General features: G+C 46.7%; 1 protein-coding gene across 3 annotated transcripts in view; it reads right to left on the minus strand.

The window, feature by feature from the left end:
- LOC123997508 (ubiquitin carboxyl-terminal hydrolase 45-like) overlaps positions 1-26,778 on the minus strand; it is a 47,995-nt gene that overhangs the window by 7,200 nt on the left and 14,017 nt on the right. For 2 of the 3 annotated variants that reach the window (XM_046301819.1, XM_046301818.1), the window contains exons 6-9: positions 11,938-12,089; positions 8,259-8,354; positions 7,820-7,950; positions 2,434-2,521 (exon numbers count right to left, since the gene is read on the minus strand). In XM_046301819.1, coding sequence (XP_046157775.1) covers positions 2,434-2,521; positions 7,820-7,950; positions 8,259-8,354; positions 11,938-12,089 — 467 coding nt within the window. The remainder of the gene's footprint in view (positions 1-2,433; positions 2,522-7,819; positions 7,951-8,258; positions 8,355-11,937; positions 12,090-26,778) is intronic. The other variant, XM_046301820.1, reaches the window with a different exon arrangement.

Here is a 26,778-nt window from a genome sequence, read left to right on the forward strand (position 1 = left end):
TCCAGAGCATCTGAATGTGCACTTGCATCTCGCTCTCTCTCTGTGTGTGTTTGTGTGTGTACACTGCGCATGTATTGGTGTGGGGTGTGTCAGCCAGCCGTCTCTGACAGTCTCGGTGGCGTGGCCGTGGGCAGTGATTGAAGGTGACATGGTCAGTGAGTGTGTCGGCTAGTAGAAGAAGAGGCACCAACACAGTAAAGCACCAATCAATAGATAATTGGCCGTGGTCTGTGTAACCGACTAGTCGCCCCCATTGTCCACGGACCCATGCACTGGACTGCCTATTTAGGTCAAAAGCCTGGTTAATCCCAGCTCTGCAGCCCCCCCCCCCCTGCCCTCCTCTCCCTAGTCAGACACTGCTGAGCCCCACACTAATTAATCCCCATCAGGATCCCCCAACGTGTAGTGTGTAGGCTCAGGGTGAGAGAAACGGGGTGAGGAAGGGAAGGTTGGAGGGGTGTAAACTAAATTAAGATGGGCGAAGAAGCGCAGGCCATGCCCTGAGTGGGAGCATTACTGTACCTAACGTCTCAGCTAATTGGTGATAATTGACTGTGTGCAATTCGCCTATTTAGACTTCTGATACTAAATGGCCAATCAAAACAAACACTTGGGCCTCCTAGGTTGGTGGTGACAGGCTATGGGAGAAATGGCCAGTCACTCAGTGTATGTGTGTGTGTGTTTTATTGCACGTTTGTTTGGGCTGATTCCATGCAGGTGAGTTGGTGCGAGCTAAACACGATGAGTGTATCTACAATTCTATTTTGAGTGAATAAAATGTGTAAGTGTCATAGACTGAAAAAATGATGAGTATACAATATTTGTTGGGTTGTGTATTGCTGTGCAGGTAAATTTATGGCAGATGAGTGGCAAACCTGATTAGACGCAACTGCTGCTCATCGGCAGTTCTTTACAATTTTCTTTTAATTCAAAACCGCATTTGTATCTACACACTGAAGGCTGTAAAGCCGAAACATCTGTGTACGCCATCCCTGATGCAGTGAAACGTCTGTGTACGCCATCCCTGATGCAGTGAAACGTCTGTGTACGCTATCCCCGATGCAGTGAAACGTCTGTGTACGCTATCCCTGATGCAGTGAAACGTCTGTGTACGACATCCCTGATGCAGTGAAACGTCTGTGTACGACATCCCTGATGCAGTGAAACGTCTGTGTACGCTATCCCTGATGCAGTGAAACGTCTGTGTACGCTATCCCTGATGCAGTGAAACGTCTGTGTACGACATCCCTGATGCAGTGAAACGTCTGTGTACGACATCCCTGATGCAGTGAAACGTCTGTGTACGACATCCCTGATGCAGTGAAACGTCTGTGTACGACATCCCTGATGCAGTGAAACGTCTGTGTACGACATCCCTGATGCAGTGAAAATAATCTGTTTGAGTGCGAACCCATTACACGTTTTTGCAGGTATATTTATTGTAAATTCATCAGACAGTAGATGTTAAATGCATATAAGTGTATGTGCGTGTGTTTACGTTTGAGCGCATGTATAATGAATGCATGAATAGGGCCAGCTCTCCCCTTTACCCCTCCCTCTCGGACTCCCTGATTGGAGCGGGGGAAGGGGGGGTGACCCTCCAGCACAATGGGGCGACCTACAGCTGCGTGTTTCCCAGATCACACAATGACGCCCGTCGTGCCACTTGCAAGTCCTGTAAGTGGCACAACTGTCAGTGTTCACAAGTTTAAAAAGAACCAGGGGGAGTCCCAGCCTGTACCCTTGTCTCCCTGTCCCAGGCCCCGGGCTGACCACTCCACTCCACACCCGCTACTCTCCTCTCTTTTTGGGGCTGGCTGAGTCGCTGGTGGGGCCAAGGGGCCAACTGACTCAGCCCTGGGCCGGGCCCACAGTGGGCTCCCCCTAATTGCTGAAGGGGGGGGGCAGTCTGCACTTGCCAGAAAATATGGTACCATAAGGTTAAAAGACAATGGCTGGCCGAGAAGCAAAGGCAAAGACCAAACCCTGCACACTGTCATCCACAAGCTTTCAGCCTGCTCTACGCTGGCGATTGAAGTGTTCTTCTCAATTGCAATCAAAACATTGCCTGTTCTTTGCGTACTCTTACTAGCATGGTCACCACCCTACATGTAGCTTGGCTACAGCTATCATAGACACTGTTGACAGAGAGACTAATGGCTCTATGTCATCATACTCATACTTCACAGGGTGTGTTTGAGAGCATACATTCTGCTCAGTCACTTGACTGATCTACATGAAAAAATATATATATTAGTAGAAAAATTATATATATATATATATATATAAAGGCTTCCTAAATAACTACTCTTTACGATTTGTAGATCGGTCAGTCTGGATCTCAAACACAGCCACTGGCACAGAGACGCGGCCATGGTACTAGGCTGAGTGGAAGAAGGATGTGGTGTTTGTAACGTGGGTTTATAGTCTCACCTTAGTCTCCTCTACTCTCATGGAGTCCAGTAGGTAATGAAGCAGCTCCTGGCTGTCCTGCTGCTGGTAGCCCTTAAAGCGTGGAGCCCTGGTGAGACGGACAGAACACAGTTTAGTCAGAACGCACACACTCGTGTAAATGTAATTCCGTTTTTTACATTTTTTTGTTTTACAGAGATCTTGAGAGAGGGAGAAAGTTGAGAGGGATGAAAGTTAGAGGTGGACAGCAGACCGAAGCTGGCAGCTCTATCGCTAAGCTAGACCAGTCACATGTGCGTTGTTTATAGTTGATAAAATGAGTAAATCTAGGACAGGCAAACATAAATCATTGGTACAAACACCCACCCACACACTTAAACAAGCATGCACAAAGCAATCAACCACATGCGTAAAGCCATCAGCTGTATCAATAGTGCATACAGAGACATCAATGAGAGTGGAGAAAGGCCATTCTTTTTTTAAGGACTTTTCGTTGGTTCATCCATTCAATTTCCTCTATGCAGCTTTCTGGTGCTTAAACCAGTTAGGGTCACACACACACACACACACACACACACACACACACACACACACACACACACACACACACACACACACACACACACACACACACACACACACACACACACACACACACACACACACACACACACACACACACACACACACACACAATGACCTTCTTCTGGCTTCATGTGTTAAGCAAGATTCCCAAGTAAAGAAGATGACTGATTTTGTTAAAGGCGTCTCTTATAACAATGACACATTGATTATTTGATGGAATTTCTTTCTTTTCGTAGCTAACTTTAAAACCTGTGCAAGTATTTGCAAATTAAATCTGACATTGCAGGTGAAAATGGCTGTAGGGCTTACCAACAGCCTACTGTGCACGCCAATTCTGTATTCCTTCAATAGAAAGCACTTTACTGTCTAGAGTACACATATCTCCCATCATTATCATTCCCCAGCAGTACATGTAACTACGGGAGAGAACGTATGGTGATTGTGCCAGTGGACATCCTGCGTTTTCATGCCCCAGCGCTCGTGGAGGGGGCTCTCCTTGAACCTGTCCCTTGGCCACAGCAGGACAGATGTAGGGACAGATGTAGAGACAGATGTGCAGCCAGGGCAAGAGCCACCACCACAACCTGTTGGGCAGCATCAGCCACAGAACAGGTTGGCCTGACAGGACAACATGCAGCTGACCTGAGAGAACCACTGACCACTCCTAACCCAATGCTCTCTGAGTGCACAGGGTCATAGAGGAGGGCAAGTACATTCATTGCCTCTTTGATACCAGTTCAGCATCTGACCATCTATAACAATGATCACTGTCTTGATAACTGGATAACCGGAATACTGGTACTTGTTCTAAGGGCGTCAGCCTACATTTTTGTATGTCCTATTTGATAACGCCCCTGAGCAGCTCTCCCCAGAGAAATGGATCCTCCTAAAAGCCATTGTAGGGGCTTCATTGTCCCAGGTATAGCATCCTGATCTGATGTCATATCATCTCTACATACAGGCCAATGACCCGTTCAGATTGGCCTGCAATGCAAATGAAACCAAACGATTTACCCCTTTGAACTGGTGAACCATTCTTCCTGGCGAGCTCCCAGACCCAATCAGAACAGAGGTACTCATCCTCTAACTGGCAGCAGAGTGGATGGGCCTACAGTCTGGATCATCTCTGCCATGTGCGGATGGATGTTGACGTCAAGCCCCAGAATGGGTGACTGGAGCTCGGGGAGAGACGAATGACCACCTGCCCCTAACACAGGTCATGAGCAGGAGGTCTAGAGGACCAACTCAGCCCCCCCTTCTCTACCTCTGTCCCTTTGCCCTCTCTCTGCCACACGCAAGGGCGGCGGCGGAGGGAGGGGGGGGAATCACGTGCCAAAACATAATGGAATATCTTCCTTCAAACGTATACAAAATTAGTGTTTTAAAGCATGTTTTCTTATATGAAAAATGGAAATTACAATGGGGATTACAGTAGAAATATGGCTTTTTAATCAAGCAAATCGTGTCTTGTATTCAAGACACACTCATCCCCAACTCTGCTTATCTAACAGCTCAAACACAAAGCGGGTCAGACTGGTACAGTATCTGGTCGGCACACAGTGATAGTTGGGATTAAAAGACAGACAGACAGAGGCACGCAGCAGTCTTGGGGTATTTTGTTCCGCGATCGGAACACGGAGCAGCGACGGGTGACAAGGCAGACGAGCAGCTCCAATGGGATCAGTGGGAACGGCGCCGTCTGGAAGCTCATCCCAGTGGAAGAGAGGCAGAAGGGCCCTGTAGCGCTGCTCCCAATCTGGCCCTGACCAATGCAGACAGCTGCGGTGCTAACACAATTAACAGCGGATGAGTTAGTACCAGACGCAAGGCAACCCCGGCACGTTGCACCACCTCGACAGGCAGAGGGGCGCACACATACACACACTTTCAATACAACATATAAATCATATACATTTGAGTCGATTTCACATTGACACGCACATTTACATAAAAAGCCACTTACTGTATCTATCTAGCATAAGCATGTAAAAACACTCATTATCATGCATGTAAAAAAACAAACATCTATAACGTAAAAAAATCAACACTTATCTGACTCACATGTAATCACATTCACAGGGTCACAGTGCCACATGCAATCAATTATGAAAGACATTCCTTTCAATAGATGTAGGTCTATTTCTCTTCTGTCGTACCCACATTATAGAATGCAGCAAATCTAACAAGTAATCTAACATTTCCCCAACAACTACCTAATACAGACAAATCTAAAAATGGGTGAATGAAAATAGGTACATATAAGTATATGGATGAGCGAAGGCCGAGCGGCATAGGCAAGGTGCAGTAGATGGTATAAGATACATTACTCATATCACATGTATAAGTATATTTGTAAACATTTGTAAACAATATTAAAATGTGACATTACTTAAAGTGGCATTGTTTAAAGTGACTAGTGATCCATTTCTTAAAGTTTCCAGTGATTGGGTCTCAATGTAGGCAGCAGCCTCTCTGAGTTAGCGATTGCTGTTTAGCAGTCTGATGACCTTGAGATGAAAGCCATTTCTCATTCTCAGCTTTGATGCACATATAGACTATTCCTCACAGGGACAGACAAAAGCGCGACGTGTAACATCAGAAATATAATGAATGCCTTTGCATAGGCAGCTGAAGGTCTGTGGACATGATTTATATCAGGCATTGTGAGACCAGCTGAATGTGACCTTCCTTGAGAGAATGCCTGCTCTTCAACGCTTCAGCTGCAGGAGATCTTCCATGCATGTTCAGACCTGTGTGGCTATGTGCCTTTGTGTGGCCGCCTGTGCCATACACACATCCCCCACCACAGCAGCATAGGCCTAGTGGTGGGTCTGGGTACAAGCCGAGTCTCTCACTGGCACCAGAAACAGTGTGTGTGGTGTTGACCCTCCAAATCACTGGGCCTGGCGCTGGTCCGAGCCTGACCCGTCCAGCTGGCACAGGGGGCCTGGCGTTGGGTATAGTGGGGCAGCCAGAAGAGCAGGCCAGACAGGGAGTGACTCAGCTGGTCAAGAGTGAACACAACAACACACTAGGCTCAACCTGCCTTAAATACCAATGGAAAAAAAACACACACACACACACACACAGTGGGGTCCTACACAAGTATCCAGTTTAACCAACCAGTGTGTTGTTAAGCACTAGGGTGTACATTCTCAGGTCAGGGCCGGCAACACGCCACTGAGCTAGGAGACCTCGGGAACTAAAGACGAGGATTGGACACGCACACAGCCTAGTGTGTACATGGCTTTAGCCATCCCGAAGGTCAATACGCTGCAGGAGAAATATCATTATCAGCATCAGGAGAATGTTCCTGTACAGAGGAGCCACTCTTGACCCTGCCCCACTGACATGCAGTTACAGACAGAATGAGGAGAGAGATGTAGAGTTTGTTTGCGAAGGACGGGAGAGCGATGGCAAATCATATGTGTGCGTAGAAACACGGGATGTAGCACGTGCATTTGTAGGTGTCGAGTGAATGTGTGCATGGAAGAAGGGTTTGAATAAAGGCATGGGTCTGTGTAATGCGCAAGTGAGCGTGAGGAAGGACATGAAATGAGGTCTACTGGGTGAATGTGTGTCATGTACGTGCGTGTTGTGCCTATGTGTATGCCCGGCTGAGTGCATATGCACTGCAGGGTGAGGTGGTACCAGGTGAGGGGTGTCATTGCTCTCACACACACGCACACACACACCTGGGCAGATGAAAGCCCGGGTACCGGGACACACCAGAGGCACCCAGGCGGCAGACCGTCTCCGCGCTCCAGCCACCCGAACGTTCCCCATCCCACCCAGACAGAGCCGACTGTACAGAGCCTGGTCCTACCTAACCCAACAGGCCCCACACACTACGGCCAGCCTGGGCCAAACCAGCCATTCACCATGTTCCAACAACAAGAGCCAACCAACCATTCACCACACGTTCAAAGAGAGACCTAACCAACCGTTCAGCATGTTCAAAGGTGACCGTGTTCATAAGCGTTCACTATGAAACTGGGAGGGCTGGCCGGGCCAGCCACTCAGACGGTTTACTATCCTCAAATTCAAACACGAACACAGGGGGTGCGGTGTGTTAAAGAGAACAAGGACATGCCATGCTGTTTTGATTGCAGCTGGAAGCAGATCGCATCAGAGCCATTTTGTGCAGTGAGGTCTACTGTTCGTTCTGTGTGGAGTGCGTTGGTGTTAATGGTTTAGTGTTGAACAGCGTTGGGGAGCAAGGTGGACTGAAGACTGGATGAACCAGGTGCTGGTAGGGTCCAGCAGGTTAAGACAACCTCTTCTCTGAAGTGGTCGCCATGGCAGCTTGACAACAGGGCAGGTAAGAGCTGTGGCCTCTGCATGTACCGTTTGGTTGACTGTTGTCACAGCAATGGAGAAGTGCCAGACCAGTTGGGGCACACTGACCTCTAACCTTGGGAGCAGAGCAGCTTGTCTGCATATGAGGCTGTGTGTCTAACATTGATGCATCGCCGATGCCGCAACCACAGCACAATGTTTCTACAATGTTGCGCAGTGGTAAGGAAGAATTGATGGTAACAAAAACTTGGTGATAAAGTTTGTCATTAGTACACAAGGAAAGAGAATATAATTATGAAAGCTTTAGCCAACCTTTTACAGGTCTTTAGTGCCTCCTCTGGCACCCTACAGGGCAGCACTCATATGCTCTTTTCATTAAAAATCTTTTAGCATGGACCAGCACAGGAAGCCGGTTAAGTCAACACCCATGTCCATACAATAGCGGATTCCGGCACCATCAACACTAATGCTGTAAGAAGGCCAACACATAAAATAAAGATTAATGCAGAACATAGCTTCTTACTTCTGGCAGAGCTGGTTGAAAAGGGTCTTGGGGTTGACAGGGCCCTTCCCAGACTCCTTCATGCTGTGTAGGAAGAGGAACATGGCCGAGGTCAGGGGCTCTGGGCTGGGCAGAGTCACCATCAACGCCCCCTGAAGGACAACCCCAGGAAAGGAGAGAGTGAGCGAGAGAACACATGAGTGTTAGACAAGGCATGTATTTCATACAGAGTGTTGCACTACGATGGAAAGCCTGAAGGGGCTTGACTTTATTCTACAGATGACTGGAGACGTGGGGGGTGGGCTACAATGAGTCAGGGGGTTATTTACGATAGCCTATTATGCTAATATTAAAAATAACCACCCATATAGACAGTAATAATGTGTCTTCCTGTGCCATGTACAGTATAATACTATAGTGGTTGACTGGACTATACCAAGCACATGAGCGTGGAACGTACCACATTTGACTCGGCAGGGGGGCAGATCTTCAGCTTGTGTCCCTTCTCCTTCACATCCTGTATCAGATCGTTCAGCATGTGAGTCTGGGACAGATTCTGATGGACAGAAATCAGCCACTATTAATCCATTACCATTAATTTAGTCATCATAGTTTTTCACCTGCATGGACAGGACAGAATCATTTCTTATCAGTTACAAAAATCATGAATTAACATCTTACTGAAAAAAAAGTGGAATCTCAATTCAATGGCTCAGGCACAAGAGGCATGTGGCAGGGTCTACAGTCAATCACGGACTACAAGATGAAATCCAGCCCAGTCACGGACCAGGATGTCTTGCTCCCAGGCAGACTAAATAACTTTTTTGCCCGCTTTGAGGACAATACAGTGCCACTGACACGGCCTGCAACGGAAACATGCGGTCTCTCCTTCACTGCAGCCGAGGTGAGTAAGACATTTAAATGTGTTAACCCTCGCAAGGCTGCAGGCCCAGACGGCATCCCCAGCCGCGCCCTCAGAGCATGCGCAGACCAGCTGGCCGGTGTGTTTACGGACATATTCAATCAATCCCTATACCAGTCTGCTGTTCCCACATGCTTCAAGAGGGCCACCATTGTTCCTGTTCCCAAGAAAGCTAAGGTAACTGAGCTAAACGACTACCGCCCCGTAGCACTCACTTCCGTCATCATGAAGTGCTTTGAGAGACTAGTCAAGGACCATATCACCTCCACCCTACCTGACACCCTAGACCCACTCCAATTTGCTTACCGCCCAAATAGGTCCACAGACGATGCAATCTCAACCACACTGCACACTGCCCTAACCCACCTGGACAAGAGGAATACCTATGTGAGAATGCTGTTCATCGACTACAGCTCGGCATTCAACACCATAGTACCCTCCAAGCTCGTCATCAAGCTCGAGACCCTGGGTCTCGACCCCGCCCTGTGCAACTGGGTACTGGACCTCCTGACGGGCCGCCCCCAGGTGGTGAGGGTAGGCAACAACATCTCCTCCCCGCTGATCCTCAACACGGGGGCCCCACAAGGGTGCGTTCTGCGCCCTCTCCTGTACTCCCTGTTCACCCACGACTGTGTGGCCACGCACGCCTCCAACTCAATCATCAAGTTTGCGGACGACACAACAGTGGTAGGCTTGATTACCAACAACGACGAGACGGCTTACAGGGAGGAGGTGAGGGCCCTCGGAGTGTGGTGTCAGGAAAATAACCTCACACTCAACGTCAACAAAACTAAGGAGATGATTGTGGACTTCAGGAAACAGCAGAGGGAACACCCCCCTATCCACATCGATGGAACAGTAGTGGAGAGGGTAGCTAGTTTTAAGTTCCTCGGCATACACATCACAGACAAACTGAATTGGTCCACTCACACTGACAGCGTCGTGAAGAAGGCGCAGCAGCGCCTATTCAACCTCAGGAGGCTGAAGAAATTCAGCTTGTCACCAAAAGCACTCACAAACTTCTACAGATGCACAATCGAGAGCATCCTGGCGGGCTGTATCACCGCCTGGTACGGCAACTGCTCCGCCCTCAACCGTAAGGCTCTCCAGAGGGTAGTGAGGACTGCACAACGCATCACCGGGGGCAAACTACCTGCCCTCCAGGACACCTACACCACCCGTTGTTACAGGAAGGCCATAAAGATCATCAAGGACATCAACCACCCGAACCACTGCCTGTTCACCCCGCTATCATCCAGAAGGCGAGGTCAGTACAGGTGCATCAAAGCTGGGACCGAGAGACTGAAAAACAGCTTCTATCTCAAGGCCATCAGACTGTTAAACAGCCACCACTAACATTGAGTGGCTGCTGCCAACACACTGTCATTGACACTGACCCAACTCCAGCCATTTTAATAATGGGAATTGATGGGAAATTATGTAAATATATCACTAGCCAATTTAAACAATGCTACCTTATATAATGTTACTTACCCTACATTATTCATCTCATATGCATATGTATATACTGTACTCTACATCATCGACTGCATCCTTATGTAACACATGTATCACTAGCCACTTTAACTATGCCACTTTGTTTACTTTGTCTACACACTCATCTCATATGTATATACTGTACTCGATACCATCTACTGTATGCTGCTCTGTACCATCACTCATTCATATATCCTTATGTACATGTTCCTTATCCCCTTACACTGTGTATAAGACAGTAGTTTTGGAATTGTTAGTTAGATTACTTGTTGGTTATCACTGCATTGTCGGAACTAGAAGCACAAGCATTTCGCTACACTCGCATTAACATCTGCTAACCATGTGTATGTGACAAATAAAATTTGATTTGATTTGATTTACTGCACTCCTTCCTTTCTATTTCATCATCCCTTCACAAAAAATAATAAAAACAAAAAAATTACAAATGCAAAAAAAAAAAAAATCTATTAATTCTGAGAAACTGGCGGGTGTTAGCCTAAATATCATTATGCTAAAAAAAACCTTTCCAAAGAAACGATGAGCTGTGACTGAAACACAGAAGGGATTGCCCAGAGCCACCATTGTCCCATCATATTACTGCATCATCTCTTTCTTCCCTTTCAAACGACAGTTGTTTTGTCACATCCTGGCAATGAAGACAGTTGCTATGGAAAAGACACAATGGCATCAGCAGGGTGAGCTTTTTCTCTGACAATTATGTTGTTTCACCAGCAAAATTGCAATTTTGAAGGAGACAATGAGGATAGAAAGAGAGAGGGGGAAAAAACATGTAAAGGAAGAATGTTCGGTCTGGTTTCAATCACGAGAGAGCTCCAGGTGATTAACAAAATGGCGGAAAAGGGAAAGGGAATGAAAGTTTCAATTCCCCAAGACTAGACAGCCAACACACACTGGAACATAGAGAACGTGTTCCATACCAGTCCTATTCTCCCGTGGATAGATGAGTCACACATACGCATATAAAATACCCTTGTACTATATATGCATAACTTGTTCTTGCCTATACTGCTGTATTTTAAAGACATTTATACAAGCCTTTCATGTGTTGTCGAGTTTAAGAACAAATTCTTATTTACAACGATGGCCTACACCGGCCAAACCCTTGACAACGCTGGGCCAATTGTGCGCCGCCCTATGGGACTCCCAATCACGGCCGTTTGTGATACAGCCTGGATTCGAACCAGGGTGTCTGTAGTGACGCCTCAAGCACTGAGATGCTGCGCCACTCGGGAGCCCAAGGCTGGTATGCTATGGTATTTTACTATCGGGAGGAGCAGCACCCGACATGTCAGTTTGACCAGCCGCCATGTTTACAGTACACTGTTCCCCAGACCAGGGTTGTTGAGGGAGAGAAAATGTTGCAGGTTTAAAGCTTATTTCCAGCAATTCTACACATTTTGTCATGGGGTGCAGAGAACATTTTGCAGTTTTAAAGCAAATTCTCTTGTGATATTTGAGTGACTCAAACATGACAAAAATATCTATGGGCTAACAAATTCTGCCAAAAAATGTTCGCTGACATGGGCTAGTTGATCTGGACATTACTGACAAGTTAAAAATTGTTCTCTAAGGTATGCAATGACCTTTAGTACACCCGCGGTAAAGACTCTCTTCGACGTGACCTTATCCCGACGGTTGCATTTCATAAGCAGCCTCGTCAATGTTTACGGTATACAAACCAATCTCATAATGACCGCACCTGCATAACTGCGTTAAAGAAGCAGGTGTTTCCGAGGTTGTTGATGCCTTTGACCGGGACCAGTGTGCTGTTGTTGACCGGACTCTTCCCTCTTGACTGGTCTGCATAGTCGCTGGGCTCCTCTCTAAGCTTGATCATTTTCGATGTTGTTCCTGCAAGGCACAAAAAGGAAAAGTTATTTTACTCCTATATACAAGGTTTTTGTCATTTTCAACTGTAGATTAGAGTTGGACGCGAGCACTCGAGTCATGGTTTGTATTCGATTACTATTGAGTACTTGACATTTTCAAATGCAAGTATTAGGTAGGTGAAATGTACAGTGCATTCGGAAAGTATTCAGACCCCTTGACTTTTTCCACATTTTGTTACATTACAGCCTTATTCTAAAATTGATTACAGATTTCCCTTCATCAATCTACACAATATCCCATAATGACAAATCAAAAACGGGTTTTCAGAAATGTTTGCAAATGTCACATTTACATTAGTATTCAGACCCTTTACTCAGTACTTTGTTGAAGCACCTTTGGCAGCGATTACAGCCTCAAGTCTTCTTGGGTATGACGCTACAAGTTTGGCATACCAGTATTTGGGGAGTTTCTCCCATTCTCCTCTACAGATTCTCTCAAGCTCTGTCAGGTTGGATGGGGAGCGTCGCTACACAGCTACACAGAGATGTTCAAATCGGGTTAAAGGCCGAGCTCTGGCTGGGGCACTCAAGGACATTCAGAGACTTGCCCCGAAGCCACTCCTGCGTTGTCTTGGCTGTGTGGTTAGGGTCGCTGTCCAATTGGAAGGTATAAACCTTCGCCCCAGTCTGAGGTTCCTGAGAATTCTGGAGCAGGTTTTCATCAGTGATCTCTCTGTACTTTGTATGATGTTGCCACCACCATGCTTCACCGTAGGGATGGTGCCAGGTTTGGCATTTAGGCCAAAGAGTTCAATCTTGGTTTCATCAGACCAGAAAATCTGGTTTCTCATGGTCCTTTAGCTGCCTTTTGGCAAACTCAAAGCGTGCCGTCATGTGCCTTTTACTGAGGAGTGGCTTCCATCTGGCCACTCTACCATAAAAGGCCTGATTGGTGGATTGCTGCAGAGATGGTTGTCCTTCTGGAAAGTTCTCCCATCTCCACAGACGAACTCTGGAGCTCTGTCAGAGTGACCATCGGCTTCTTGGTCACCTCCCTGACCAAGGCCCTTCTCCCCCGATTGCTCAGTTTGGTTGAGAGGCCAGCTCTAGCAAGAGTCTTGGTGGTTCCAAACTTCTTGCATTTAAGAATGATGGAGGCCACTGTGTTCTTGGGCACCTTCAATGCTGCAGACATTGTTTTGTTACCTTTCCGTAGATCTGTTCCTTGACACAAGCCTGTCCCGGAGGTCTACAAACAATTCATTCAACCTCATGGCTTTGTTTTTTTATGAGGGATTATATCAAATTAAAATAATTAAATAAGGCTGTAACGTAACAAAATGTGGAAAAAGTCAAGGGGTCTGAATACTGAGCTAAGATGCACTTACTGTTCGTTTAGTATGTCAAGTGCAGTGAAAATGTGTTACGTTTTTTTTCTTCTTCGCAAGGCGTCACCTTGCAAGAGAGTTTGTCCATATTGATGTAGCTTGGTGCAGCAAAGGCATTTTGAAACTTTACGTACAAACCAAGTTCTCTGAGGTCGCCAGAGAAAAAACAACACCTAAAGTGTCTCTCAATCATCCTGTGAGACCAGAGCCTAATAGTTTGTTTAGGGAGCCAGGGGTTGCATTTAACCCACTATGTGGCTGGGGTAGCTTCTTAGTGGGGGCCAGTCCGGTCCAAGCAGCACAAAGACACGCCCGCCCGCCCGCACGCACACACACAGGAGCAAACTACAACCATGGTCTTCAGCAGTGGAAGTGGGTTAAAGTGCGGGAGGCCAGGGCTGCAGCTGGAAGGAGAGATGGGTCATGTGGGAGAGAGCAGATGACAGCTGGAGAAGTTTCCGCTGTTTAGGGAGAGACGGCTCTCTGGTCCAGCTGTTACTCCTCCATGACCGTCCCAACTCAGCAAGGAGGGAGGCAGTCGTCAGTGCAGAGCAGGCCAACAGGGACTGAGGGATTATAGTTGGGGCGTAGTCAGGAGGCTGACAGCTCTGTGCACTAGTCTAACGCTCAAAGCATGGGGTATGGCTGGCTGAGACAAACTAAGTACATCTCTCTACAAAATTCTTATCTACAAAAGGAGGGGGATGTAATGCTAAGAAACACTTTAGGAAAGTCAGAAACCTTTCTCACTGAAACACAGGGCAAATCGGGCCCCTAAGAGGCGAAAGAGTGATAAGATACTTCTTCTTGACACATCTGATATCATTAAGTATACATGGTTGTCTTGATGAAATCAAACACAAAAACACAAACACACGCAGAAGATAAACTACATGACCAAAAGTATGTGGATACCTGCTCGTTAAACATCTCATTCTAAAATCATGGGCGTTAAATATGTAGTTTGTCGCCCCTTTGCTGATATAACACTCTTCTGGGAAGGCTTTTCACTAGATGCTGTGGGGACTTGCTTTCATTCCGCCGAAAGACCATTAGAGTGAGTTTGGAAACTGATGTTGGGGATTAGGCCTGGCTCGAAGTCGGCATTCCAATTAATCCCAAAGGTGTTCGATGGAGTTGAGGTCAGGGCTCTGTGCAAGTCAATCAAGTTCTTCCACATCGATCTTGACTAACCATTTCTGTACGGACTTCACTTTATGCATGGGGACATTTTCATGCTGAAACAGCAAAGGGCCTTCCCCAAACTGTTGCCACAAAGTTGGATGCACAGAATCATCTATAATGTAATTATATGCTGAAGTATAAAGTGGCTGCTCGGCCATGGAAACTCAATTCTTGAAGCTCCCAATGAACAGTACTTGTGCGGACATTGCTTTCAGAGGCAGTTTGGAACTGGATAGTGAGTGTTGAAACAGAGGACAGACGCACTACGCTCTTCTGCATTGGGCGGTCTTGTTCTGTCAGCTTGTGAGGCCTACAGATTCGCGGCTGAGCCGTTGCTGCTCCTGTAAGTTTCCACTTCTCAACAACAGCCCTTACAGTTGACAGCTCTAGCAGGGCAGAAATTTGCCGAATTGACTTATTGGAAAGGTGAAATCATATGACGGTGCGGCGTTGAAAGTAACTGAGCTCTTCAGGGAAGGTCGTTCTACTGCCAATGTTTGGCTATGGAGATTGCATGGCGGTGCGCTTGATTTCATACACCTGTCATGCTAGGACCTAGTACCAATGTTACAGGCCATCCTTTCCTATTCTGTTGTCATCAGTGTCATTTGTGGAGGGAGAGACAAGTGCTGTTCCGTCACATTAGGCATTAATGAACAAAACAAGTGAGAGGACCCAAGGCTGTTGAGATGAGAAAGCACCCTTTGTGCCCGTTTGCCTTCCTGCCCCTCCCCCAACCCATAACTCACACCACTTACACAATTTATCCATTTTCTTTCATGCTCCGGGAGACAGCAAGCTGCTTAACAGTGAATTAACGCACACTTCTCATGTGTACCTTAATCAGTGTTACAAGACTACCAGAGGCAGGAAAAGGTGGGTGGCCATGCCTTTGTCAGTCTCTCTCTGTTGATTTGAAATTTTCTAAATGGGAAGACATGAGAAATGTGATCATCTTAGGTGCTCAATGTCAGTACGTGAGTACATTATCTTTATGACCATAATTATATGACATTGTTATTATTTGGATGACAGGATACGGGGCTACCTGCAGTACCTACCTATTTCACCATATAAATGGTATCAAATGGAGATTGCTATAGCTGCATGAATCATAAGTAAACCAAACCAGCATGTACTTGGTTAGAGGTGGTTGAGCTACCTTAAGGTCTCAGGACCATGTATTCTGGTATCTGTCAGCAGCACTTCCAGACAGACGGCTCAGTTAGCAGTGGACCCCTTGCTGCTGCCCTGCTCCCCAAGCCAATGAGGCCAGTCCGCTTCCAGCTCTCACCCAGCATGACAAGGGAAAGGTGAGAGAGACATGGACGACATGACCCTTAACCCAAAGTTTTCATTGTGAAAACAACCGACCCTCCTGCCCACCATTTCTCTCCTCAAAAAAAACCCCACATAGGCCTTGCACATGCTCCCTGAAGAAATTCTCCCTGCGATTCTCATGATTCTATATGTATTGTGATTCGATACTGTGATTTTATTGCGATTTGATGCTCCAAACATATTGCTCACTATACAGAATATGTCTGCTGCAGAGGGACAAGAGAGACCATGAGAATACTAGTTTTGATCAGTCAAGAATATAAATACTGAAAACATGTTGGCTCACTTTAAAAAGATGAAGAACAAGCTAAAGGATGAAACATTTTGCCGCAAGTACAGCTGACTAGCGCTAGCTACCAAGTATAAATATATTTTACAAATGTATATTTAGTCAAATATCAATATATCATGATCCCCCCCCCCCCATAACAGAGATCAGGACAAGTGTGTAACTATGGCAGGCTGAGGATGTGGATGGTCCCCACCTAACCTCCCCCCCTAGATCCACTCTGCCACCACAGAATCAGTTTGTGATCCAGCTAAAACGTTGACTGGGAATGTCAAACATCAAATATTGATGATAATTACTCGGATTTATGGCAGATGGATGTTCTTTTACTGGCACTGTGATGGTCTCGGTGACCAAGCGGGGCGGGGTTCCGCCTTGGGACCATTGAATAGAGTGTTGGTCCAACCCAGTCCAGCCAAAAGCATCTGTCCCTCCAGCCGCCACACTGGAAACATCTGGAGGTCTGTCTGTCTGGAACTAAACAGACATCAGGGAGGTGCCCATATGGCCACACTACACAACACATTGCAAACAAGTGTGGACAGGGTAGTTTCTGGTAGAATGAGAGAACAAGTTAGAGAAATACAATACGTTTTTTTCTGGAATCTGTAAGCGATGGGGAATATGTGACGGGATGGGTATGTAGCTTTGTGAGAATGTACCTGTTTATACAAGTGTGTGTGTGTGAGAGAGAGTATTCCGTCCTGCTCCTTGGCTAAGGAGGGGAAAACTGGACAGAATGGGAATGCCAATGGACACACTCTTCATCTGGGACTGCCACTGAAGGTAAACAATGTTCAGGGAGCCATCTGCCAGGTACCCGGGAAAGGGGTGCAACGAGCACAAGCATATGGAAAAGCAGATTTTTCCTCCCCCTGCAGCAGTCTGGGAAGGCAAAATGTCAGCATGCGCTGTGTCCACGCTTGACTGTGCCGCGCTCGGGAACCACCACCTGGCCCTCCTTGCTCAGCCACCGAATATGGGCAGCAGTGACACTGTGGAGCTTGTCCCCAGGGCAGACTAAACGATCACGATCCCTGTCTGCCCCCCTCCTGCTGACTCCCTCCTCGACTCCCAGCTATTTTTCACACAAGTGAGAGAGAAAAAAAATGGCTATTGTTTGCTTTCTTTATGAAAAAATATATATTTTTAAACATCTCCAAAAACCTTAAAGGAATTGGACCAGAAAGCAGGCAAGCCTGAATGTTGCATTCATATTGAGGTTTCATTTATATCGGAATTTGTGGACACAAGCTACTATCTCAATAATTCAATAGCGCAAATCTAAGTCCATCATTTAATGCACGGAATACATGAAACAACAGTTGGACACACCGTGCGCTGTGCAGTCACTAGATGCCAAAAGGGCTTTTGACAGGCTCAAATGGCAGTATTGTTGGCAGATTTAAGGAAATTTGGTTTGGGAAAGCATTTTATGGATATGGTTCGTACGCTAAACTTTTTGCCATGATGTCTACAAATGACATTCAATCAAGTCCATTTCCTATTTTTCGTGGATGTAGACAAGGCGACGGGTTTTCCCCGACATTCATTCTCTCTCTAGAGCCTCATGAGGCAGAATGCAATTGCTTCTCCAATACCGATTAAATCATCATCTCATATCTCTATACATGTATGATATCCTCTTAGATATGATAGATATTGAGAACTCAATATTACAAATTGATGTCGGGATATAAATCAGCATTAAATGTTAATCAATGAAACGGCCAAGAAAGTTTCACTTCACTCAACAAATCCTGTTAAATCCCAGTCCACTTATTTGGGCATTAAAGCTGCAATATGTAACTTTTTATGTCGACACGGCCAAATTCACATAGAAATGTGTGTATTAGAGCTGTTCTATGTGCGCTATTTCTATGCTTCCCGTTCTTAAGTTTTGTTTTTGTGTCTTTTACTTTCGGCCTTGTACACCACATCCAAAAAGATGAAAATACAATATTTTTGGTTATTGGAAACTATATTTGACAGTGGTTTAGATGGTACAATAATCCTCTACACTATACTTGCTTGTTTTGTCACATAAACTGAAATTAGGCAAACTATTAGAATTTTAGCAACCAAGAAATGGCGGAACAATTTCTGCATAGTGCATCTTTAATACACAAAACATCTCTGCATGGTTTGGTGAAGTTTCATTATAAGAAAATTTGCAAAAGAGGTTGAACAAGATCTAAACATTTGGGAGAAGTTGCCTGGTTCCTTACAAACAAGGGTTTGCTTCCATAAAGATGAGTATTAATTTCCTAAACAATGATGATCCCTCTCTTTCCGCCACTAGGTTATTGGGTAAGGATTGATAAACCTGTACGTAAATACCTTTGTCATTCCAAACATCCAAAGATCCTGTTTGAGGTACTACAACGACCGAAGGGAGATGGGGGACTTGCATAACCAAATGTTTATATTAACCAACAGTTTTTCCAGTTACGCCGACTTAGATCATGGTTCGATCAGTCTACATCAGTCTCTTGGAGAACTATTGAGGTACTCGTTTTTCCTATTAGATTACAAGATGTTATTTTATGTGTTATTTTCTGGTATAACTATCAAGAAATGCATGTTATATTATGGTCCCATTATCTCCAATACAAAATATAAATTTAGGAGGGTTGAGAAGTGAATAGGTGGTAACTGGAAGAGGCATCTCCATACTCCTCTGTGGCATAACCAGGCTGTTACTTCAGGTACTGAAGCATTTGAGTCAAGTCTGGTCTGCAAAAGGGGTTGATAATCCAGGGGAAATACATGTATTGAAACTCAAATCAAATCTTATTCGTCACATGCGCCGAATACAACAGGTGAAGAAGACCTTACGGTGCAATGCTTACTTACGAGCCACTAACAACAATGCAGTTTTAAAAAATACAGATAAGAAAAAGAAATAAAAGTAACAAGTAATTAAAGAGCAGCAGTAAAATAACAATAGCGAGACTATACACAGGGTGGTACCAGTACAGGATCAATGTACGGGGGCACCGGTTAGTTGAGGTAATATGTCCATGTAGGTAGAGTTATTAAAGTGACTATGCATAGATGACAACAGAGTGGCAGTGGTGTGGAGAGGGGCAATGCAAATAGTCTGGGTAGCCATTTGATTAGGTGTTCAGGAGTCTTATGGCTTTGGGTTAGAAGCTGTTTAGAAGCCTCTTGGACCTAGACTTGGTGCTCCGGTACTGCTTGCCATGCAGTAGCAGAGAGAACAGTCTATGTCTAGGGTGGTCTTTCTAGTCTTTCACAATTTTTAGGGCCTTCCTCTGACACCGGTATAGAGGTCCTGGATGGCAGGAAGCTTGGACCCAGTGATGTATTGGGCAGTTCACACTACCCTCTGAAGTGCCTTATGGTCAGATGCCGAGCAGTTGCCATACTAGGCGGTGATGCAATTGGTCAGGATGCTCTCGATGGTGCAGCTGTAGAACCTTTTGAGGATCTGAGGACCCATGCCAAATCCTTTCAATCTCCTGAGGGGGAATAGGTTTTGTCGTGCCCTCTTCACGACTGTCTTGGTGTGCTTGGACCATGTTTGTTGGTGATGTGGACACCAAGGAACTTGAAGCTCCCACCTGCTCCACTACAGCCCCGTCAATGAGAATGGGGGCGTGCTTGATCCATTTTTTCCTGTAGTCCACAATCATCTCCTTTATCTTGATCACGGTGAGGGAGAGGTTGTTGTCCTTGCACCACATGGCCAGGTCTCTGACCTCCTGCCAATATGCGGTCTCGTCATGGTCGGTGATCAGTTCTACCCCTGTTGTGTCACTGCCAAACTTATTGATGGTGTTGGAGTCATGCCGTGCAGTCATGAGTGAACAGGGAGCACAGGAGGGGCCCATGTGTTGAGAATCAGCGTTGCAGATGTGTTGTTACCTACCCTTGCCACCTGGGGGCAGCCCATCAGGAAGTCCAGGATCCAGTTGCAGAGGGAGCTGTTCAGTCCCAGGCTCCTTAGCTTATTGATGAGCTTTGATGGCACTATGGTGAACGCTAAACTGTAGTCTATGAATAAAATTCTTACATAGGTGTTCCTTTTGTCCAGGTGGGAAAGGGAAGTATGGAGTGCAATAGAGACTGCATCATCTGTTGATCTGTTGGGGCGGTATGCAAATTGGAGTGTGTCTACAGATTCTGGGATAAAGTTGTTGATGTGAGCCATTATCAGACTTTCAAAGCACTTCATGGCTACAGACGTGAGTGCTAAGGGTGAGTAGTCATTTAGGTAGGTTACTTTAGTGTTCATGGGCACAGGCACTATGGTGGTCTGCTTAAAACATGTTGGTATTACAGACTCAGACAGGGAGATCTTGAAAATATCAGTTTAGACACTTGCCAGGTGGTCACAGTACACGTCCTGGTAATCCGTCTGGACCTGCGACCTTGTGAATGTTGACCTGTTTAAAAGTCTTACTCACATCAGCTGTGGAGAGCGTGATCACACAGTCTTCCGGAACAGCTGGTCTCATGCATGTTTCAGTGTCATTTGCCTCGAAGCGAGGATAGAGGTAGTTTAGCTCGTCTGGTAGGCTCGTGTCACTGGGCAGCTCTTGGCTGTGCTTCCCCTTGTAGTCTGTAATGGTTTGCAAGCCCTGCCACATCCGACGAGCGTCAGAGCCGGTGTAGTACGATTCGATCTTAGTCCTGTGTTGACGCTTTCCCTGTTTGATGGTTCATTGGAGGGCATAGCGGGATTTCTTATAAGCCTCCGGGTTAGAGTCCCGCTCCTTGAAAGCGGCAGCTCTAGCATTTAGCTCAGTGCAGATGTTGCCTGTAATCCATGGCTTATGTACGTACGGTCACTGTGGGGACGACGTCGTCGATCCACTTATTGATGATGCCAATGACTGATGTGGTGTACTCCTCTATGCCATCGGAGGAATCCCGGAACATATTCCAGTCCGTTCTAGCAAAACAGTCATCTAGTTTAGCATCTGCTCCATGGGGTATGCGTTTGGGAAGGCAGGCTGTGATTGGACGGGAATGTAAAAATTCACTCTGATGTGTCAGTGAATTACTCTCATCTTCAATTACTAAAGCGGAAAGATCTTTCAATTGTTAAAGCGTGGGTTTTAGGATATGACTACTGATGAGGCTGTTGATTGGGAGAATGTCTAGGAGAATATATTTCACTCAAAGAACCCAAACGATCAGTTAAATACATTTGAAGCTCATTGGTCATACTTCACAACACTTGTACGATTTCATGCAAAACAGACTCCAAAACAGACTATAAACATATGATATGGGATTGTCCTGATGAGTTCTGGAGGACGGTATTCTCTCTGACACGATTGATAAAACTGTACCCCTTGAACAAATTCCTCTGTTAATGACGGATACAGTGCAAGATTTGGCTGACTGCTGCCAAAAAAAAAAACTTGTTCAGCACTGGTTGCCACCACATGACCTTCATATAAGGAAATGGTTGGCTTGTTTTCAGGACGTGGTTACGTTGGAGTCACATTTTTTATAGTATGCGTTGCTAGGGATTAGGGTGGCGGGATTATAAATGAGGAAAATGCTATTTTTTTGTTGTTGTAATGCCTTTGTAATCTAAAAAAAAACAATTGTTCACAAAATAAATTGCAAATCTTGTCAAGACATTTACATTACATTTAAGTCATTTAGCAGACGCTCTTATCCAGAGCGACTTACAAATTGGTGCATTCACCTTATGACATCCAGTGGAACAGTCACTTTACAATAGTGCATCTAAAACTTAAGGGGGGGGGGTGAGAGGGATACTTATCCTATCCTAGGTATTCCTTAAAGAGGTGGGGTTTCAGGTGTCTCCGGAAGGTGGTGATTGACTCCGCTGTCCTGGCGTCGTGAGGGAGTTTGTTCCACCATTGGGGGGCCAGGGCAGCGAACAGTTTTGACTGGGCTGAGCGGGAGCTGTACTTCCTCAGTGGTAGGGAGGCGAGCAGGCCAGAGGTGGATGAACGCAGTGCCCTTGTTTGGGTGTAGGGCCTGATCAGAGCCTGGAGGTACTGAGGTGCCGTTCCCCTCACAGCTCCGTAGGCAAGCACCATGGTCTTGTAGCGGATGCGAGCTTCAACTGGAAGCCAGTGGAGAGAACGGAGGAGCGGGGTGACGTGAGAGAACTTGGGAAGGTTAAACACCAGACGGGCTGCGGCGTTCTGGATGAGTTGAAGGGGTTTAATGGCACAGGCGGGGAGCCCAGCCAACAGCGAGTTGCAGTAATCCAGACGGGAGATGACAAGTGCCTGGATTAGGACCTGCGCCGCTTCCTGTGTGAGGCAGGGTCGTACTCTGCGGATGTTGTAGAGCATGAACCTACAGGAACGGGCCACCGCCTTGATGTTGGTTGAGAACGACAGGGTGTTGTCCAGGATCACGCCAAGGTTCTTGGCGCTCTGGGAGGAGGACACAATGGAGTTGTCAACCGTGATGGCGAGATCATGGAACGGGCAGTCCTTCCCCGGGAGGAAGAGCAGCTCCGTCTTGCCGAGGTTCAGCTTGAGGTGGTGATCCGTCATCCACACTGATATGTCTGCCAGACATGCAGAGATGCGATTCGCCACCTGGTCATCAGAAGGGGGAAAGGAGAAGATTAATTGTGTGTCGTCTGCATAGCAATGATAAGAGAGACCATGTGAGGTTATGACAGAGCCAAGTGACTTGGTGTATAGCGAGAATAGGAGAGGGCCAAGAACAGAGCCCTGGGGGACACCAGTGGTGAGAGCGCGTGGTGAGGAGACAGATTCTCGCCACGCCACCTGGTAGGAGCGACCTGTCAGGTAGGACGCAATCCAAGCGTGGGCCGCGCCGGAGATGCCCAACTCGGAGAGGGTGGAGAGGAGGATCTGATGGTTCACAGTATCGAAGGCAGCCGATAGATCTAGAAGGATGAGAGCAGAGGAGAGAGAGTTAGCTTTAGCAGTGCGGAGCGCCTCCGTGATACAGAGGAGAGCAGTCTCAGTTGAATGACTAGTCTTGAAACCTGACTGATTTGGATCAAGAAGGTCATTCAGAGAGAGATAGCGGGAGAGCTAGCCAAGGACGGCACGTTCAAGAGTTTTGGAGAGAAAAGAAAGAAGGGATACTGGTCTGTAATTGTTGACATCGGAGGGATCGAGTGTAGGTTTTTTCAGAAGGGGTGCAACTCTCGCTCTCTTGAAGACGGAAGGGACGTAGCCAGCGGTCAGGGATGAGTTGATGAGCGAGGTGAGGTAAGGGAGAAGGTCTCCGGAAATGGTCTGGAGAAGAGAGGAGGGGATAGGGTCAAGCGGGCAGGTTGTTGGGCGGCCGGCCGTCACAAGACGCGAGATTTCATCTGGAGAGAGAGGGGAGAAAGAGGTCAGAGCACAGGGTAGGGCAGTGTGAGCAGAACCAGCGGTGTCGTTTGACTTAGCAAACGAGGATCGGATGTCGTCGACCTTCTTTTCAAAATGGTTGACGAAGTCATCTGCAGAGAGGGAGGAGGGGGGGGGGGGGGAGGAGGATTCAGGAGGGAGGAGAAGGTGGCAAAGAGCTTCCTAGGGTTAGAGGCAGATGCTCGGAATTTAGAGTGGTAGAAAGTGGCTTTAGCAGCAGAGACAGAGGAGGAAAATGTAGAGAGGAGGGAGTGAAAGGATGCCAGGTCCGCAGGGAGGCGAGTTTTCCTCCATTTCCGCTCGGCTGCCCGGAGCCCTGTTCTGTGAGCTCGCAATGAGTCGTCAAGCCACGGAGCGGGAGGGGAGGACCGAGCCGGCCTGGAAGATAGGGGACATAGAGAGTCAAAGGATGCAGAGAGGGAGGAGAGGAGGGTTGAGGAGGCAGAATCAGGAGATAGGTGGGAGAAGGTTTGAGCGGAGGGAAGAGATGATAGGATGGAAGAGGAGAGAGTAGCGGGGGCGAGAGAGCGAAGGTTGGGACGGCGCGATACCATCCGAGTAGGGGCAGTGTGGGAGGTGTTGGATGAGAGCGAGAGTGAAAAGGATACAAGGCAGTGGTCGGAGACTTGGAGGGGAGTTGCAATGAGGTTAGTGGAAGAACAGCATCTAGTAAAGATGAGGTCGAGCGTATTGCCTGCCTTGTGAGTAGGGGGGGAAGGTGAGAGGGTGAGGTCAAAAGAGGAGAGGAGTGGAAAGAAGGAGGCAGAGAGGAAAGAGTCAAAGGTAGACGTGGGGAGGTTAAAGTCGCCCAGAACTGTGAGAGGTGAGCCGTCCTCAGGAAAGGAGCTTATCAAGGCATCAAGCTCATTGATGAACTCTCCGAGGGAACCTGGAGGGCGATAAATGATAAGGATGTTAAGCTTGAAAGGGCTAGTAACTGTGACAGCATGGAATTCAAAGGAGGCGATAGACAGATGGGTAAGGGGAGAAAGAGAGAATGACCACTTGGGAGAGATGAGGATCCCGGTGCCACCACCCCGCTGACCAGACGCTCTCGGGGTGTGCGAGAACACGTGGGCGGACGAAGAGAGAGCAGTAGGAGTAGCAGTGTTGTCTGTGGTGATCCATGTTTCCGTCAGTGCCAAGAAGTCGAGGGACTGGAGGGAGGCATAGGCTGAGATGAACTCTGCCTTGTTGACCGCAGATTGGCAGTTCCAGAGGCTACCGGAGACCTGGAACTCCACGTGGGTCGTGCGCGCTGCGACCACCAGAGTAGGGTGGCCGCGGCCACGCGGTGTGGAGCGTTTGTATGGTCTGTGCAGAGAGGAGAGAACAGGGATAAACAGACACATAGTTGACAGGCTACAGAAGAGGCTACGCTAATGCAAAGGAGATTGGAATGACAAGTGGACTACACGTCTCGAATGTTCAGAAAGTTAAGCTACGTAGCAAGAATCTTATTGACTAAAATGATTAAAATGATACAGTACTGCTGAAGTAGGCCAGCTGGCAGTGGGTGCGTTGTTGACACTACACTAATCAAGTCGTTCCGTTGAGTGTAATAGTTTCTGCAGTGTTGCTATTCGGGGCTAGCTGGCTAGCTAGCAGTGTTGTTTACGTTACGTTGCGTTAAAAGAACGACAATAGCTGGCTAGCGAACCTAGAAAATCGCTCTAGACTACACAATTATCTTTGATACAAAGACGGCTATGTAGCTAGCTATGTAGCTAGCTACGATCAAACAAATCAAACCGTTGTACTGTAATGAAATGAAGTGAAAATGTGATACTACCTGTGAATGCGACCGGGATGTTGAGTCCTATACAGAAGACGTTGGCTAGCGTTGGCTAGCTAGCAGAGTCACCTACGTTAAGGACGACAAATAGCTGGCTAGCTAACCTCGGTAAATTAAGATAATCACTCTAAGACTACACACTCTAAACCTAAACAACACAATTATCTTGGATACGATGATACGAAGACAGCAAAGACAGCTATGTAGCTAGCTAACACTACACTAATCAAGTCGTTCAGTTGAGTGTAATAGTTTCTCCAGTGCAGCTAATCAGTGGACGTTAGCTAGCTGGCTAGTGAAGACTACGTTAGGACGGCGAAATACGATAATTACACAATTATCTTTGATACAAAGACGGCTATGTAGCTAGCTGAGAAGAAATTGCTAAGATTAGACAAATCAAACCGTTGTGCTATAATGAAATATAATGAAAAAGTTATACTACCCGCGGGAGCGAAGTGCAGATGCGACCACTCGCTCCAACCGGAACCGGAACAAGACGATAGAGGTTATTCATATGATCAAATATACCGCCATTACACCACAAACTATTTTGAACTATAAATTCAATTTACAAGACTCACTGGATTGACGAGCTGTATGAAACATATTCGGAATGTTGACATATAAAATAATCACTACAGTACCTATTAGTCTAGAGCAGAGTATTGTAACTATGGTTGAAAACTTGTCTACACCAGCCACAGCATAGGGCTAGGCTAAAGAAAAATGTATATCCAAAACCTAACTGATCAACAGACAAGCTAAATGACCTCTCATTTGACATACTTCCTCAAAAGCCTATGAAGCAGTGTCCTCACATTAAAACATTGAAGCAGAGTTGATTAATTTCACCATTTAGAATGGGACCATAGTGGAGAGCCAAGGACAGCTCTCGTCATTTAGCAGTAAACGGGCAGTCAAGGGGAAGGCTGAGCAACACCAAATGTCTTATTAATTTGTACATTTGTTGTGACTGCAGGGCATGAAAAGCCTGCTTTCTTGCCATCTGAGGCCAAAAGAGCCCACTGCCATGTTAAACCTACACATACAAAACACACACGCAAATACACACACACACACACACACACACACACTTTCCAAGCTGTTGCTGGCCACATTGCTTGCCTACATTAGTGTGCAGTGGTGGGAAAAACTACAGAAGCACCCTTGATTAGCTTCATAAAAAGGGACCACCAGGGTCAAATAGTTTTTCTTATGGACATTGCCCACTGGACTGACTGTAGACCAACACTACATCAAATGTAGAACAGGAACCCTGGATTTAAACAAGGTTCTTATGGGTTGACCAGGGACCCCAAAAACAGAACATCTAGCCAACTTGTAACACTACAGGG

Source organism: Oncorhynchus gorbuscha, linkage group LG15, assembly GCF_021184085.1.
Source record: "Oncorhynchus gorbuscha isolate QuinsamMale2020 ecotype Even-year linkage group LG15, OgorEven_v1.0, whole genome shotgun sequence".
Taxonomy (NCBI): domain Eukaryota; kingdom Metazoa; phylum Chordata; class Actinopteri; order Salmoniformes; family Salmonidae; genus Oncorhynchus; species Oncorhynchus gorbuscha.